Source organism: Lepisma saccharinum, chromosome 11, assembly GCF_977018435.1.
Source record: "Lepisma saccharinum chromosome 11, izLepSacc3.1, whole genome shotgun sequence".
Lineage (NCBI taxonomy): Eukaryota > Metazoa > Arthropoda > Insecta > Zygentoma > Lepismatidae > Lepisma > Lepisma saccharinum.
In genome coordinates this window covers 25,548,460-25,565,906 of record NC_139239.1, presented here as the reverse complement: position 1 = coordinate 25,565,906, position 17,447 = coordinate 25,548,460, and the positions used below count along the sequence as shown (strand labels likewise).

At 36.9% G+C, this 17,447-nt stretch overlaps 1 protein-coding gene across 3 annotated transcripts in view; it reads right to left on the bottom strand.

Moving 5' to 3' along the window:
- nolo (ADAMTS-like no long nerve cord) overlaps positions 1 to 17,447 on the bottom strand; it is a 752,674-nt gene that overhangs the window by 39,821 nt on the left and 695,406 nt on the right. For all 3 annotated transcript variants that reach the window (XM_083130826.1, XM_083130827.1, XM_083130828.1), the window contains 4 exons: positions 13,132 to 13,433; positions 12,613 to 12,740; positions 5,351 to 5,539; positions 2,048 to 2,358 (listed from right to left, as the gene is read on the bottom strand). In XM_083130826.1, coding sequence (XP_082986952.1) covers positions 2,048 to 2,358; positions 5,351 to 5,539; positions 12,613 to 12,740; positions 13,132 to 13,433 — 930 coding nt within the window. The remainder of the gene's footprint in view (positions 1 to 2,047; positions 2,359 to 5,350; positions 5,540 to 12,612; positions 12,741 to 13,131; positions 13,434 to 17,447) is intronic.

Genomic DNA, 17,447 nt, shown 5'->3' with positions numbered 1-17,447 from the left:
TGTTGGTAACAATCTTGAGGGGAACTTTTGGAATATTGCATCTTCATTCTGAGTGCATCCCTACCATAGGTGACGGACAACCTCATATTTCGAGAAACAATTACAATCTTCCATTGCACTAGAATCATTCTCTCTCATGTGCAACTAAACTTTGACTAACCTAACAAATTTTTGGGGCCATTAATCAGCCAAGTTGAAAAAAGAACACTCATGCACCAGTCATATCCGTCCATCCATGTCAACGACCAGTATCTCAGTAACTACCAGTAAAGATAAATTTTGGTGAACTGGGAGACCTACCAGATAAAACTCATGCAAATTCGATCAACCTGTCTAGACATGAGCGACAACAATCAATCTAAAGTGATTTTAGGATATCTCCGATAATAATAAATTGGCGATATTATTTTAAAAGGACCACCCATCTATGTGTTAAAAATAATAATTTCATTACGTATATCTAAAGGTTTTTATGGACCAAAAAAATATTGTAAGATTTACTGTTGGAAACTCTTCATGTATTTTCAAAAGTGAGAAGTGTGGGAAGTAGCTTCAGAGCTTGAGGAGTTTGGTGATCTCTGCCTTATTATGTAAAGGGTGTTCAAATTTCAATGTTACTTTTAATTGTACCTGTTTTTCTCTTTTTTGTAGGAGAAGCAGCAAGAAGTTGTGTGAGTTGGCAAGGAGAGACCTTGTGGTGAGTGAAAATGCAACGCTACACCATTGAACAACGTGTCTTCATAGTGAAACAGTATTACAAATGTGGAGAAAGCTGTGCAGGAGTTGGTCATAAATTCCGTACCAAATATGGAAGACAAAGTTGTCCGTCAAACATGTAAATCAAGAGAATCTGTGCCAAGTTTGAAGAAAGTGGTTCAGTGAGGGATGAAGTTAGTCCAGTACACCGTTGTCGTGGTCGCTCCCAGGAAAATATCGCAGCCATGAGTGCAATTGTTCAAGAGGACCCAAACACATCAATTCATCGCCGTTCACAGCTATTGGACATTAAAAAAACCACCTTATTCAATATTTTACCCAAAGATTTGCATTTAAAGGCGTACAAAATACAGTTAACCCAAGAGTTGAAACCAAATGATCACACACTATGTCATTAATTCGTGGATTGGGCCTTAGGGCAAAAAGAGGACAATGGCGAATTTTTCAACAAAATCAACTTCACTGACGAAGTCCATTTTCACCTGGGTGGATATGTGAACAAACAAAACTGCCGGATATGCGATACAGAAAATCCACAAGGAGTATTCCAGAAACCAATGCATCCACAAAAGGTAACAGTGTGGTGTGGGTTGTAGGCAGAGGGTGTGATTGGTCCATATTTTTTTGAATTTGTGCTACTGTCAATGGAACTCGATATTGAGCGATGATTACACACTTTTTGTGGAATGCAGTGGAAGCCATGGATGTCGCCACCATGTGGTTCCAACAAGATGGTGCCACTTGTCACACTGCGACCGCAACAATTGATCTTTTGCATGAAAAGTTTGGGGGTGCATAATTTCACGCAGGGGGGGACATCAACTGGCCGCCTAGATCATGTGATCTGACACCCCTAGATTTTTTTCTGTGGGGTTATTTTTCTTTTAGAAACAAACTGAAATAAGTACTTTTTTTTACTAGTAGAAAGTAAAATGGAAAACGTTCATTTTAGGAAGAGAGAAACTTGAATAGGGATTAGTTCTAATTTTAGAGAACTTACCAAGTTTTGTTCTTTCACACACATTATGTTTAAAAATCTTATTTAAGTTTCTTTTAAAAAAAATAAATACAGTAGTCTATTTTAAGGATATTTCCTAACATGATGTACTTCTCTATAACATATGCATGCATTTTATTTCCAGATCTGTCAAATTTTAGGTTATATATAATTATGGGAATATTTAATAATTTCTGTTATGACACTATTTAGCAAACACAATACACTAATAATAAACATGCTCTGAAACAAGAATGAATTATTTTTCAAGGAATGGGGAAAACAAATATTATTTTTCTTTCTTTCTTTTGTTTTTGAGACAATCCTTAGTACCTGCTCCTGATCAGACACTAGGGTACTTCCTATATGCAGCCCCTCCAAACCTCCAATGTTGTTTTTCACCACCACCGAATTCTCATTTACCTCCTCTGAAGAGTCATACTGACGTGGTCTATAGTTAGTGTCTGGCTGTTGGTTTCGACCTCTCTCTTGCTCGTGATGGTGCTTGGTCACGCCATTATTGCCTGGATTTTTTTGGTGCTTGTTATTTATTTCCATCTCGTGGCTCTGATCTGGTGGACTGAAGAGAGGTGACGGCTTTCTATTCAATTGATTGGGTGCTCTGTATGGTGTAGGCTTTCCCCCTGAAATCAAGAAAAAGCAATGATATTCAAACCAAAATTGGCATGCTTCCTACATTAACACTGTACTGTAAAACACATATTTTTACATATAATACAAGAATAATTCTTTAATGTACTTAAGACATATAAGACATCATGTATAAGACATCATTCTGTTATTGTTCATTACGCTAACATTAGTTCTTTGGAGATTTCACATGGAAGAAATAAGCAAATATAAGCTTGCATGTCACTTGCCACTTCGGTTGAAATCTTCCTTATATTTACAAGTTAATAAACAGTAAATGTTTTTATTAGCATCAGTGTATCAGTAAATAGTATGGTTGAGTCAATACCACTTTGAACTAATACCCTGACTGACAATCTTACCAATTCCCACCAATACTCATGGCTCCCTGTAGTTTCCGGTGTACCTCAAGGAAGTTCTCTAGGGCCCATGTGTTTCACTCTTTTCATGGACGATATTCATGAATATATTTCTCCAGAATGCTCAATCTTATTGTATGCTGATGACTGTAAGTTATTTAGAAACATCGCTTCAGTTCGAGACACATGTTCCATGCAAGACAATCTCAAACACATTGAACGCTGGTGCCGAGACTGAAATCTGAAACTAAATTCCGAGAAATCTGTTATGAGGTTTCCCAAATCCAATTTTGCAGTACCATCCTATAAATTATGCAACCAAATTATCTCGTTCAACCAACAGCACAAAGATCTTGGGAGTCATTTTCGACAGCAAACTCACTTTCAGCCACCATATAGATTACATTACATATAAAGCCATGAAAACCCTTGGATTAGTTTACAGATATCTCGCATGTTTCTACCCTCAAAACCTACTTAACAACGTGCGTTGTTTCTATTCTTGAATATGGTTCCTGTATTTGGTCAATGGCCTGTGTTAGCAATATAAAGAGAGCAGACAAAGTGGTAATGTTTTTTTCTCAGAATAGTCAAACATAGAAGTCCATCCCTTGCAAACCTAACCAAACATAAAATTCTATCCACTCTACAAATCCACAATCTTTCTCTTTGCCGTCAAATTTCAGATTTAACATTTCTTTACAGAATTATGAATGGACAACTTTTTACTCCCACGCACCAACAGCAAATGCAATAACTTCTTTCACACAAAAGTTTCAAGGCTATCCCTAGAACAAAGATCACTTCTGTATAGGCTACAAACCAGGTACAATTCATTAAACGATCCTCCAGGCTTCCATTTATCCAAGCAGGCTTTCAGAACAGCGTGCATCAAACAGCTGAAGAGCAATTAATATGTCTTGTGCCCTAGTTGTTATTGTTTGATTCTTCTTATATATGTGTGTGTTTGTGTGCCCGTGCTTCTAATTTGTTAATTTCTTTTTTCCCCCTCTGTTGATATCCTGATATAAAATGGATTTTATCTGTACTCATGATTTTTCAGATAAATAAATAAATGAATACTGATACTTGAAAATTGTAATGAAGTTGTTCAAAATATTGATTAATCAGGGTGGCCACTCTATGACCATGATAAACTTCAAGTATATTTCCCAGTTTTCACGGTGAAGTTTTAAAAAATTCAAGGTTCCAAGAAGATGTTTTCTCCATATCAACCTTACATATTACCGCCTCTCACCACCTACACACACGAATATTTGAACAATATAAAGGATTTGTGTGATTCTAATGAACCCAAAAATTCTAATTCAATTCAACGGTATATATATACTATTTAAAATATTCAATTTAAGGTGTGGAATTTACATTTGCCATTTCACATACTCAGACTCAAAGTATATCTACAAACAAGTCACAAATGTTACGGAATATGTACTAATCTATGAAATTTGTTAATTGTATACGAATTTCAAACTCAAATTTACCTAATCAACTTCTTATCTTGCAATAATAGGCTGTCAGATAGATTGTTCTGCAAAGGACATCAACAAAGCAAATGAATTGAGAGAATTCTGTTTTAATTTTCCATGCAGCCTTCTTTTCTTTTCCTTCCTCGATAAAAATAAAAGCTAAACTGTGAGAAACTTGCCTCGTGGCATTTATAAATGTATGAATTCATTTGGATTAATAAAAGTTGCAATTTTTTACGTCTACAGAGAAAAATTCATGTAGAATTCATGGATAATTCCTGGAGCCAATAATTCACTGACACTTTCCAAAACTGATGCTACTGGAAAATTTTATAGTAATTCTTCACTTGTATTTGTAAAAACATTATATTGGTTCATCCTGTAGCAAACTGTACTTTTTTTCTTAATAATGTACATTGCTTGTCACCATTTTCGTTTCACAATATTACAAATAAAAGAAGCATGTTTTGTGTTGGATTACTTTACCACTTCCAAAGCTTTCATCAACCTGAAATATGTTATCATAACAATGAATTTTTTTTTACACACAATATTGTAATAGCAATTACCTCAAGAAATTTACCTTCTGCAAGACAGATGAAGTAGAATTGTAGCTAGTAAAAAGGAAAAATTATGCTAGATGCAATTTAATAAAACAGTATTCTGTAAAAATAAAATTGGAATGAGTTTTGTCTTAGAAGAAATAAATAGAGTTCTAGATATTAATATTAAAGAATTGAACATGCCACGCTAAGTGGTCGACTTTCAATCTTGCCACTAAAGTTCCAATTTCAACTTCTAGCCTGAACATGGTCATTTTTGTGAATACCCCCTCATCAATTTCATCTGATCCTTGTCATTGTAATTAGCCAAAAGTGATGTAAAAGTGACGTCAAATAACAAAATACAAAAACTGAAAGTGAATTTTTACATAATGGCAAATGTACGATTGTAGAAACAAATTGCACAGTATTAGGGAAATATTGGGTCAGTAAGAACTATCAGTACTTTTGCAAATACACTGATGCCCAAACATGCTTTTATCATTGAATTATTCATTGGACACTAATAAATCAATCTGAGCCTGAACATTTTAGAAAATTGCTCAAGACAGATTTGCAAAATTAGTAACTTACTTGAATAGCTCCCAAGATTTTGTGCTGAATTGTCATTAGTTGGATCTTCAATAATGGCAAAACTCTGTTGCCCAACATGGTTTGCATGTGGCAGGTTTCGGTCTGTATTGCGATCAATTTCCTCTGAAGTAGGAAAATGTCCAGGCATCGGCTTTACCGTCAATGTCAAATTAGCTGAAGAGCGACCAGCTGAAAAAATAAAAAGACAACAATTAGAATGTTCCCGACGGTGCTTAACTGCTGTAAATACCATATCTATGCCGACGATTTTCAGTTATATTTCTCTTTCCCCCCGCAAGAAATACTGCATGCAATAGAAATTGTGAACAATGACCTTAAACAAATAAGTCCTTGGTCTGCACACCATGGCATACATCTAAACCCAACTAAAACCCAGTGTATTCTTGTAGGTTCCCCTAGAATTTTGAGCAAAATAGATAAATCTAGCCTCCCTAGACTCAACGAAAAATAATGATAATCATCTGTCCTTCTCCACTACTGTTAAGAATCTGGGTGTGATACAGAGCAAGTTAACTCTGTATCTAGAAGAGCTTTCGGTGCATTGCATTCACTCTATCGGCTCAAAAACTTCCTCCCTGAACGCATAAAAATTAAACTGGTCCAGTCTCTTGAATTTCCCATTGTTGACTATTGCGACATTGCTTTCTTGGATGTCAATCACGAGCAAGCTAAACTACTGCAGCGAATTCAAAATGCCTGCATTCGTTTCGTTTTCGATCTAAAATATTCAGAGCATTTGACATCGTACTTTGCGAAGGTCGAGTGGCTTAAATTAAGCGATAAACGTAATTTTCATAAGTTAATTTTACTGACAAAATCCTCCAAATAAAAGACCCGCAATATCTCTATAACCGATTTTTACATCTTTCCGACTTTCACAGCCGCAACACCAGATCGCGCGAAAGGTCTTTGCTGTCCATTCCACTCCACAAATCCAACTTTTATGCAAATTCTTTTACTGTTACCTCAGCAGGCCTTTGGAACAAGTTGCCACCTGAAATTCATGTCTCTTCCTCAATTGTGACGTTCAAAAAATTGTTAAAGTTACACATATTATACAATGAAAATTAAATGTTTGATTTCCCTAATACAAGTAATATGGCGGGTGCAGAGAATGATAGAAGGACGTAAGGCACAAAAATTATTTAGCGTAATAGTTAAGATGAATTATCGTCAAAGTATATCGTTTTGGACTGTGTTTTAAGTATGTGTAATATTGGACTGTGCTTAAGTAAGTGTTGTGTTATGTATTTGCTTGTACGTGTGTAAGGGCAAAGATATGTATGTGTGTGTGTGAGTGTGTGTGCCCGTATCTATAGGTTAGATTACCTTTCTTATATGTATTTTTTCTTTGTATTTTTTATTTCTCTGTAATTTTTATTTTTTTTTCTTTCTTTTTTTCAATATTTTAATTATTTCATATTCAATTTTTTTTGTAAACATGGTCAAGTGGAAGAAAAGGCTCCACTTCGCCATGTAAAAGAAGACGGAATAAATAAATAAATAAATTAATTAATTAATATTGAAGAGACAGACTGGGCTTGCATGTAGCCACACAGTTACCACTGTCACCTTGGTATGCATATAAGCATCCTGGATTCAATTCGTGATTGCATTTCTAAAAAGTCAGTTTTTACCCAGCATGGTGACAAAAATTGGGGAGCTACTTCGAAGCAATAGTAGGGGACTTCAGTCTCGAAAGCCAGAAAACAGCAGCACTGGGACTCAACATGCTGATCATGTATCACCCAATAAAAAAGCTGCTTGGCAGGCCCTGGTTCCCAAAGGACTGCTGCAACAGAATGCAGTTTAGTAGACACACAGACTTCAAAGTAAATGTAAATCTTCACTGCTTTCATAGATTCCTTAGAATCTTCAGACTGTTATAAGTTGCAGATCATGATGTGTCTTTTTGCTACTTACAAAATCATCAGGCATTGTCCTGATTATCTTCAAGTTTAATTTTTGGGGAAATGAACCAGTGATTTGGATATATATATATATATAAAATAATATTATTGGGCTTTATGAAAGTTGAATATTTCTTCTCTTCTACATATACTGCCGTGTGTGTATGTATCGGACCAGGCACGTATCCAGAGGGGGGGCTTAGGGGGCTCGAGCCCCCCCCGAAAGTTTTAGGTTTACACTAGATAAAAAGAGGTTTTTGATTTCTTGTGGTGTGAAATAAAATAATATGACAATAATTTAAGGAGAGAAATAATTATCGAGGCAAGACGGAGAATGTTCCGTAACCCTGTTATTGATAATAGCACGTATCCAAGATGGGGCACAGGGGGCTAGACCCTCTACCCAGGAAATTTTTCACACGTTAGATAAAATTAGGATTTTGGCTTCTTAAATAATGTGAAAATAATGTAAGGAGAGAAATAATTATCGAGGCAAGACGGAGCATGTTTTATACCCCTGTTATAGTTAATGGCTCGAGCCCCCCCCCCTCCCTCAGGAAATTTTTCAATTTACACTAGATAAAATTAGATTTTTGGCGTCTTGAATAATGTGAAGATAATAAATTTATAAATCTGAGAAATAATTATCGAGACAAAACGGAGAGTGTTCTATAACCCTATTATTGTCAATAGCACGTATCCAAGGTGGGAATCAGGAGGCTCGAGCACCTCTTCAGGATTTTTTTTCTGTTTACACTAGATAAAACTAGGATTTTTTCTTGTTGAATAATGTGATGATAGTTTGGGAGAAATAATTATCGAGACAAGATGGAGAATGTTCTATAACCCTGTTATTGTTAATAGCACGTATCCAAGCTTGGGTTGAGGTGGCTCGAGCCCCCCCCCCCAGGTTTTTTTTTTATTTTACACTAGATAAATCAGGTTTTTGGCTTTTTGAAGAATGTGACGATTATTTAAGGAGATGACAATTATCGAGGCAAGACGGAGAATGTTCTATAACCCTGTTGTTGATAATATTGCACGTACACTTTTCTTGTGCTTTCGGTGTTCTCGCAGCGCACTATGTAGATACTTGTCAGCATTTGGAAGCTGCACAACAAAGGTAGCGCCACACGTAGGGCGATTCGTTGTAATTTCTAATCTCTGGAAGTCGGGAGGGGGTACGTTCTTGAATGAGAGAAGGAGTCAACTACTGGCGATATTAACGAATCGTTTTATCTGCGGAACGTTCTAGAATATAATGAGGATATCAATACGCGGATTCAATTTTTCGGTTGATCTGTACAAAGAATCGGTTAAAGAGATTTCAGAGGTAAGTGTGACAATTCATACAGTCGTTGGTGATCAGATCAGTCAGCATCCTGTGATTGCTTTATAAGATATAGTGATTCGAAAATGAAGACATTGACGACAGCAGAATTTCCGGGGCCTCAGTGTACTGCTACTTCGGTTCGAGGGCCGAAGAGATCAAAGGTCTCTCTCTAAAGTGAATATTTCAGCAGTACCGGATATTGGAGTGGTTTATTAAAACAGAAATAAACTGCATAAATCAACTGAAAATCAAAGTTTTGAGTGATGATTTAGTTTTGCCAGAACTAAATTTCGTATATGCAGTCCGAGAATTTCATGGTACAGTGTGTCCCACGAACGGCGCAACTGGGAATTAAGAGTGGCGTTACTTTGTAACCGAAACCTGTACATACATAAGTCATACACCAAATGTTAGCCCTGTCCAAGTAGATATTTTTAAACATAGAAACAACAAACGGGGTGCAGTTTGTTCATGCAGTGTTGTCAAATGTAAGTGAAAGTGTAAATTTATTTTTCCACAAAGCATGGAAAATTGCATGTCAAACATTCGTACGGAAATTTGGACGTCAATTTCCACCTTGGGTAGGTAGACTATTTCACCATCTATAGTTCAGAGAAGAAAACCGATCGTTTTCGCATATAGCCAATCCTGAAATGCCTCGTAAAGGCGTACCGGTCCAAATGGGTGTTTTAAAAAAATTATGAGGTACAGTGGCAACACTGTTGATGTTTGAAGGCAACAAAAGGTGTGTTTAGTGATGGTCTATGACATGGAAATACTGGAAACAGGAAAAAAAGAAAATGAAAATGAAAATGTTTGACATTCAATTTTCCATGCTTTGTGGAAAAATAAATTTACACTTTCACTTACATTTGGCAACACTGCATGAACAACATTGCACCCCGTTTGTTGTTTCTATGTTTAAAAATATCTACTTGGACAGGGCTAACATTTGGTGTATGACTTATGTATGTACAGGTTTCGGTTACTAAGTAACGCCACTCTTAATTCCCAGTTGCGCCGTTTGTGGGACACCCTGTATAAAAAATACTTTTGTTTAAGCCTACTGGGTTCGAAACACATTCAAACACTTAACTACCATAAAGAGACAGCCGAAAATTTTATGAATGTCGAGAAGAGAAAGCAAGAAGATGTTGCATATGTAGACATTTTAGGCAGAAATTGCAGGCTCTACCAGGACCCAAATCAGGGCTCTACCAACTGAGCCACCTAGCCATCCTTGACTTCAACCGATTTTTCGTTAAAATGTCTACATAGTACATGTCCTGTGTATATCAAATCGTAAGGTGTTGCCTGTATAGTGAACAAGCACAGAAAATATAGGAGAGAAGAAAACTGAGGAGCATTCCCACCGGTTGAGGATAATTTTTTCTGTGGTCAACAAGAGCTACTACTTCTTGGTGACAATGACAGTGGCCTAATAAGGGAGATTTCATACCCTGTCGCCTGAGGATTTCACAAATCGAAATTAGGTTTGTGCGGCCTTTTGTGTCGGTACGGCGTGAAACGTTGCTGTTGATTAGCCGATTCCAATCGACATGTATCGCGTGTCCCTTCGGTCTGAAATCTTCCTAAGTCTTGAAAATCCAAGTCACAAGGATGGAAAATTAGGGTCTTGTTAAGGTTAGGTGTGAAGGCAGGCAGACGACAGCACCCTAAAGGATCATATCCAAACCTGCAGGAAGAACGCATCTTACTTCAATTCCAATACGATGATAAAAACTTCTGGTGAGTTGATTTTAAAAAATGTCCGAGATAAAGAGAGGCGTGCCCAGGATTTTCGGAAGGGAGAGGGGGAATACTGGGTCAAATGGGGTTATTACCTCACCAAACCTCCCTTGGGCACATCACTGGAGATAAATGAGTAAGCATTTCATCATACTGGGAGACGAAACATTAGATGTGTTGGGAATGGAAGGGTTTTCACTGTGCATTAATTGTTTCGTGATCCACCTGTATTCGAGAAGACTTCCTTTGTTTCGTGCCGATATATGACAAGACAGCGGAAGCTGTGACAGGCATTTTTGAACACTTGTGAGTGCTAAGGCCTGAATCTGAACAATTTGGTGGGTTTCGGCTTTTATAAGAGCTGAAAAATGGGAGGACAAGACACGTTAGTGGTCTTCAGGCTCGAATCAGAGAGAAATATTCGAGAGCTGTCTGCGTCCAGTTCGCAGCCCACAATTTGAATCTCGCGTTGTCGAGTGGATTGTCCATCCCATGCATGTGTAACAGCTTCGTAAAAACACTCAAAGACACCATAGATGTTTTTATGTCTGATGAAATGAAATGGACAAACACACATACTGAGATGGTTCCGGCACACAATATTAATGCATGGAAACAGAGGAGTCGAGTGGTAAAAAATGTTCCGATTTCACATTCTGATTAAAATGACAGCCTTACAGTGGCAACGATTTAAGAGATAGTTGTTCCCAATTTTTTATTTTTTTGCCTCAACATTATGACCTCTTAATGTTAAGCCTTGGCTACCAAGAGAAAGTAAACTTTCCTTGCAACGCCCTCCGCACCCCCCCCCCCCCCCGCCCCGTTTTGGAACCCAATTGACACCTCTGGTCTTAAACACACAATTGTGAGGTTCTTACTATACCCCTTAAAAAAATGGTGTTCAGCCCCCCCCGAAAGGAATTCCTGGATACGTGCCTGTATCGGACATTCTTTTTATCTCAGCACTACATTCCATCAGATCCTGGTCTCCTTCAAAATTTTCTGCTCTCAATTTCTCTCCACCACCTTTCCTCTTCAGTTCCTAACTCCAGGCGAGTTAAGGTCCTCCACCATAAGGGTCTGTCTTCAGGCACACCCAGCATGTAACAACACTAAATCTGCCCCCTAACCTAATGACCTAGGAATTATTAGAATTGTAATTGTAGAAATAATGCATGTTAGTTGATTAGGAAGGAGAAGTTTGGGCTATCAACATGTTTTAGCAACCACTTTTCACGAAATGTTACATGTTGGATGTGACTGCACACAAACCCTCCACATAATCAACCTATCTCGAGGGTGGTTTTCCAGTCTTCTTGTTTCTTTCATACTTCTTAGTGTAAGTTTTTTACATGTCGCATTGTCAGCCACTCTGTATGTATGTCCCAACTATCTAAATCATACTAATTTAATTTCCGTCACCATCTCTGCATCTCGATAACGCTTGTGTAGTTCTTTATTGTATCTTATCCTCTATTTTTCACATACAGCCACATAAATCCTCCTCAGATTCTTTCTTTCAAAACTTCCAATTATTGCAGTACTTTCCTTTGTTAATGTCCATGACACATATTATTAATGCTTTTTACAGTTTTACTTACATTTTTTCTTCTAGTATATTGGGACTTCATTTGCTTCTTTAATCCACAGTAACATCTATTTTTCTGTACTTACTCTCTTGATATACCACCCTTTTCTTTTAGATAAGTGCCACAATATTTAAATTCCCTTACTGTCTCAAAAGACAGTCCATTATGATATTTTGACCAAGAGGTTGCGAGTCATCACACACACACAAAACACATGCACTGAAATGATTTTATTTGAGATGTCAAGACTAGAATTCCCAAAACTGACAAGTTACAAGTTTTTGGTAGTGAATAAAGATGATGCTAAGATTTACCACATCTATTAAAAGTATGTATTGACTGAATGTATCACAACTAGCTCTAAAAGATTTTCCAACTGTTTTTTCTAAGTGTTAATTTACATGCTATATATATTAAAATAAAAAAGTTAAGATATTTACATTTAACATTTCATAGTCCAGAAAAAAAGGAGTTGCACTACTTTTAAATTCTGGAGATTGACAATTGTTGAAATCAAGATAAAGTATTGTGTGCAACAACTTTCTTTTTTTATTTTGCTTGCATACAAATTGGCTTTCATGTATGTCACACACTATGTGAGTTTCATATCTTCAGAAATATAAAATTACAAAAGAATATTTTTCTGAAATATGAACTTACCAGAACACGTATAAACACCACTGTCTTTATATGTAATATCTTGTATCCTTAGAGCTCCTTTTTTGGATATTTTGTATTTCTTGGAAGGTGAAATTTGCCTCTGGTCAACTGACCATGCAATTTTTGTTCTGTAAAGGAATATAACATTTATTTATGAATGGAATAAATTTTGATGTTCACACAAAATATTCATCAGGATCATCAACAAAAAAAAAAGAGGAAGATACTCTACCAAAACAAATTATATAAATATTTATGTTAAGAGAAAAGAGTAGTAATTGAGAAACAGGGACCAGTTTTAAGATCCTATATAATTTCATAAATTAATTATTAAAGAAATTAGCAAATTTATTATCTGGTGCAGGAACATAACATCCTTTGCTAAAAGTTTTACCTGTGAACTGTTTTAATGAATTTCAAGTCTTTATATTTAATGTACACTATGAATATGCACCAAAATAAATGATACAAACTATTGTTTAATATTTTCTCATAAGTTACGACAGAAACATGTATTACCTGTTAAATCTTTTTACAGGACATTTTATTTTGACCTGTGTTCCTCTGAATACTACTGCTTGTCCACCAATTTTCAAAGTCACTTTATTCATCGGACTCTGCTGGATATATGTTTGGTTGATTACAGCTATGTGTGGCCTCTCGTTCTCTTCACATGGTTTTGTGTTGCAAGGTTTGCTCTCAGCCGGCTTTTTCTCTGCTGCACATTCTGAGCTGTCTCTCGATACAATATGCCCCTGTGCAAGTGTTTGCTTACATTCTACCTGGCGATATTTGATTCCACCTCCACAACTTTTTGAACACTGAAATATGAGAAAAGAATTAGTAATCTTCTATTTGTACACTGAAGCAATATCAACAACAATGGTACAGCACAAGAAGTGCAGTAATATAACTATATGCAAATAATATTTGATTTTGATATTTTCTAAAAAGGGGTAAGCTTGCGCTGCTTGAACTAGAAATTCTGAAATTCTTATGATAAATCTGTATCAATCTTATTTGTGGATTATTGAATTGTCAATGTCTTATAATTAATTATGCAACTGCGGTGTCACTGAAATGAAATTGTGTGTATGAAAGAAGAAAATTTGCCCAAAATTCAATCTCCAGGTGGACAGGGTCTCCTCTGCTCCCTTCTTGCGGATGTCAAAGAGTGTGTCGGTCGGTTGGTTGGTTGGTTCCACAGAATGCAATTAAAAATCTATAGGCATCACAGTAATATAGCTCTGAAGTAGCATATGTTTCTTACAATCAAATGGTAGGGAGACATTATTATCAGGATATATTTAATATCCACTTTAGTCAGGGACATCCAATCTTATTTTGGAGTGGGTGGACAGGTTTTTCAAATCAATGAACCAGTTTTTTTTTTTACAATATCTCGCCCCACACATATATACCTAGGTATATATAGCAATTACTATAAAATAGCTTAATATATTTATTGTTACATTTATGTATTTATTACATAAATAATAACTATATTGTTATTGAATATACGAATATCCACAGTGACGAAGCCTCATAAGAGGTAAGAGGAGGCCCAGAGGTCTCTATTACAGATTATTTTATTACTTATAATTCCATTAAATGGTGCTTAATACAAGAAAACTAAAATATTATGTCTTATGATAATTACAGCAAATTTCCATCCCTGCCTGGTACTAGATCTTCGCATGCAGTAAGGCATGATGATATTGAGGCATTCCTTTAATGATTAGTAACATACCTGAAAACACATTACTTTTAAAAGGGGACAAAGTACACGTGAAAACGTATTGAGAAAATCAATGTTTCTGAAACTTTCTGATCAATGTGTTGCAAAGAAAGTTGCCTGTGTTCTCATTTACCATTTCATTTTATAAATTGTAATATAATTTTAACAAAAACGTCGCATACTAAAGAAGAATTACATGGATGAAAGAGTTAAAGAGAAATAATTTAATGATAGATTAGTTTATTTTACTTCACTTTTCTGCCATTTTTGGCTAGTCGTGAAGGCAGTCGATGAGATTGAGGCAATATGGTATATTTTATTTTTGTAGGCACTATATTTTTCATATTTTAACATATAAAACATTTCTGCTTCTAAAATGGCATACAAAAACGATTCTTTCACCTTTTACTGATATTTTAAAATCTCAGACTACTATTCAGAGATTGAGATTAAGAAATGAAACTATCAGAAATTTGAAAGCATTTGCTAGGCTAAAGTTTTGCAACAAAGCTAGGTACCTGGTATTGTATTTAAATTAAATCAGTCTGAACTTTACATGTGCTTTCAGATCAATGGGCCTTCTCAGATGTTTCAGATTTGAGAGAAGAACCTAAGACTGAAGGCGAGAGGGGCTATTGTCTCCCCCCCTTCCAGAGAAGTCTAAAATATATACAGGGTGATTCAAAAGTCGCGCGACATAGGACAACTCCGTTATTTGTGCAGATACCGAAAAAACGATAGAGGGCAAAATTGTTGGACATATGTTTGAAATCATGACCGCCTAGGTCGCCAGATTTGACACCACTTGACTTTTTCCTCTGGGGCCATCTCAAATCTGTCGTGTACAGAAACAGGACCCGAACACTGCAGGAACTTCAGGAAAACATCAGAGGAGCCTGTGCAGCAATAACACCTATGGTGTTACGTAATGTGCACAAGAGTTCTGTGAACCGTATTCGGATGTGCCGTCAAAAGGATGGCAATCAATTTGAACAATTCCTCCGGTAGTGTCCCAGCAGTGCAGCTGCTGGACATGTCAGTTCAGGTCGTTCCTTTGTATCAGTTTGCCACTCCGTGTGGTTGCTATTGCTATTGCGATTGTCAATTTTGTTGTTCGGTCGTAAATGGAGTATGGCTATGACATTGATTTGTTTGTGTTTCTTTCCGTTTGCCATTTTGACAGTCATTTTGTTTTGTTTTGTTCGTGATTTCGATAAATGGTCCATCTGCTGTCGTAACAATTACGCGCATGATTTCCAACAATGTATTTCCTACACTTATGCCCTCTATCGTTTTTTCGGTATCTGCACAAATAACGGAGTTGTCCTATGTCGCACAACTTTTGAATCACCCTGTATAATGTCTTGCCACCTAAAACTAAACAACTACTCCTGCCAACGTAAAAATAAATCGCCTGCGAACATAAAAATGAATGGTATTACCTCTCTCTGAGATCTAAAACTAAGCTATTCGCCCTAAACATGATGCTTAAAACAAACAGTAAACTTTTAATAAATCTAAATGGCCAAGATATAAAAGTTCCTTCCTCTACACGAGAGAAGGTGGTTCATGTACTCCAAAGCTTGCAGCGTTAAAATCCGAAAGAGCAGAGAACTGAAGGTATATCGAGACGATACATGTCTGTCTCTAGTCTCGTCTTTTTCTGTCCTTTCACACAGAAAATATATGCGCGACCCTGTGGCCGAGTGGTTAGCACATTGCGCTGCGACGCCAAGGGTCCCGGGTTCGAATCCTGGTCGGGCTTGGTTGTTTGTGAATGTCCATTCATCATTTCATCACTCATCCCCATCTTTGCAAATTAGCCAAGAGGCACAAAACGCGAAGTAAAATAAACTAAATCAAATCAAATCAAATCACACAGAAAATATAAATTAGTAAAGAAAACGTAATGAGAGAAATAAAACTTACCAGTCTTTCGATTCTATATAAGGCGATTAAGTGCAGTGCAGTGATCTTCCAACATGACCTTGCAGTCGCTCTACTTTTTGCAAATGATTTACACGTATATATGCACAGTTGTAACGCTTGGTGTTGAAGGAAATCCAAACTCATCACTATAATTTCCAGAGTAAATGCCGAAACACACCTTCTGCTGTTATTCTACTCTGAACAATGACTGTGTCGTCTGACCAAGTCTAAATTTGGAAAGGGAAGGAGAGACTGGCGTAGACTTGAATTTCCAAGAACCTACAAGGTGCACCTTTTCTTGTGGCCAATGGCCATTTTGACACCAAGGGGTCCTTAAAGAAAGCTTGTGTTCGGAAAGTGCACCGGAAGATTTAAAGTTAAGCTGTCCTCTGTCCCTCTACTCCGATGTATTGTTATATGCAAGGGCACTTGTAGGTACAAAACCTGGCAGGCTTCTAAGCAAAACTGGAAACAGAAGGAGCGAATTCCTATGGGAGAACTTGATTTACAGAGACCTGACTGCGATGTCACGTGCTTCTTGCTGTTAAACTTGAGTGGACGTTCACAAATCTAGTGCAAAATTATTTTCCAAAATATTCTTCAAAATGAAGGTAACTTGAAATAGATATAGTCTAATTCTTTAGGGTGTGATGGGGGGGAGACAATCTTGCCCTTCCTCTGTGGTCTCTTCACATCAAGCAATACTGATAGCACTTGTGGGTAGAGGCGGAAGAACCAAGGGAGGAACTTTTGTTTCTTGGCCATTTAGATTAATTAGAAGTTTACTGTTTGTTTAAAACGTCATGTTCAGGCCTGATGGCTTAGTTTTAGACTTCAGAAAGAGATAGCACCATATATTTTTATGTTCACGTGTGATATTTTTTTTACCCATACATATTGCACCATGCTATGAAGGCACATTTAGGGTATGTAAGAGTAGGGCCCACACATTCTCGATCTTGGACATTTTGAAGCTGATGTGATAAGGTTGCTTCGGTTGCCCCCAGGTACCTATTGATTTGAGGCTCGATGAGCCCCGGAGCCGCTTTATGCAGGGACAAGACTAAAAAAATTCCAATCTTAGATCACCCACCCCAGAAATCAACCCCGGTTCTCCACGTGGCAGTCAGAAGCCCTACCAACTAGACACTTCCACCTTCAACGTTTT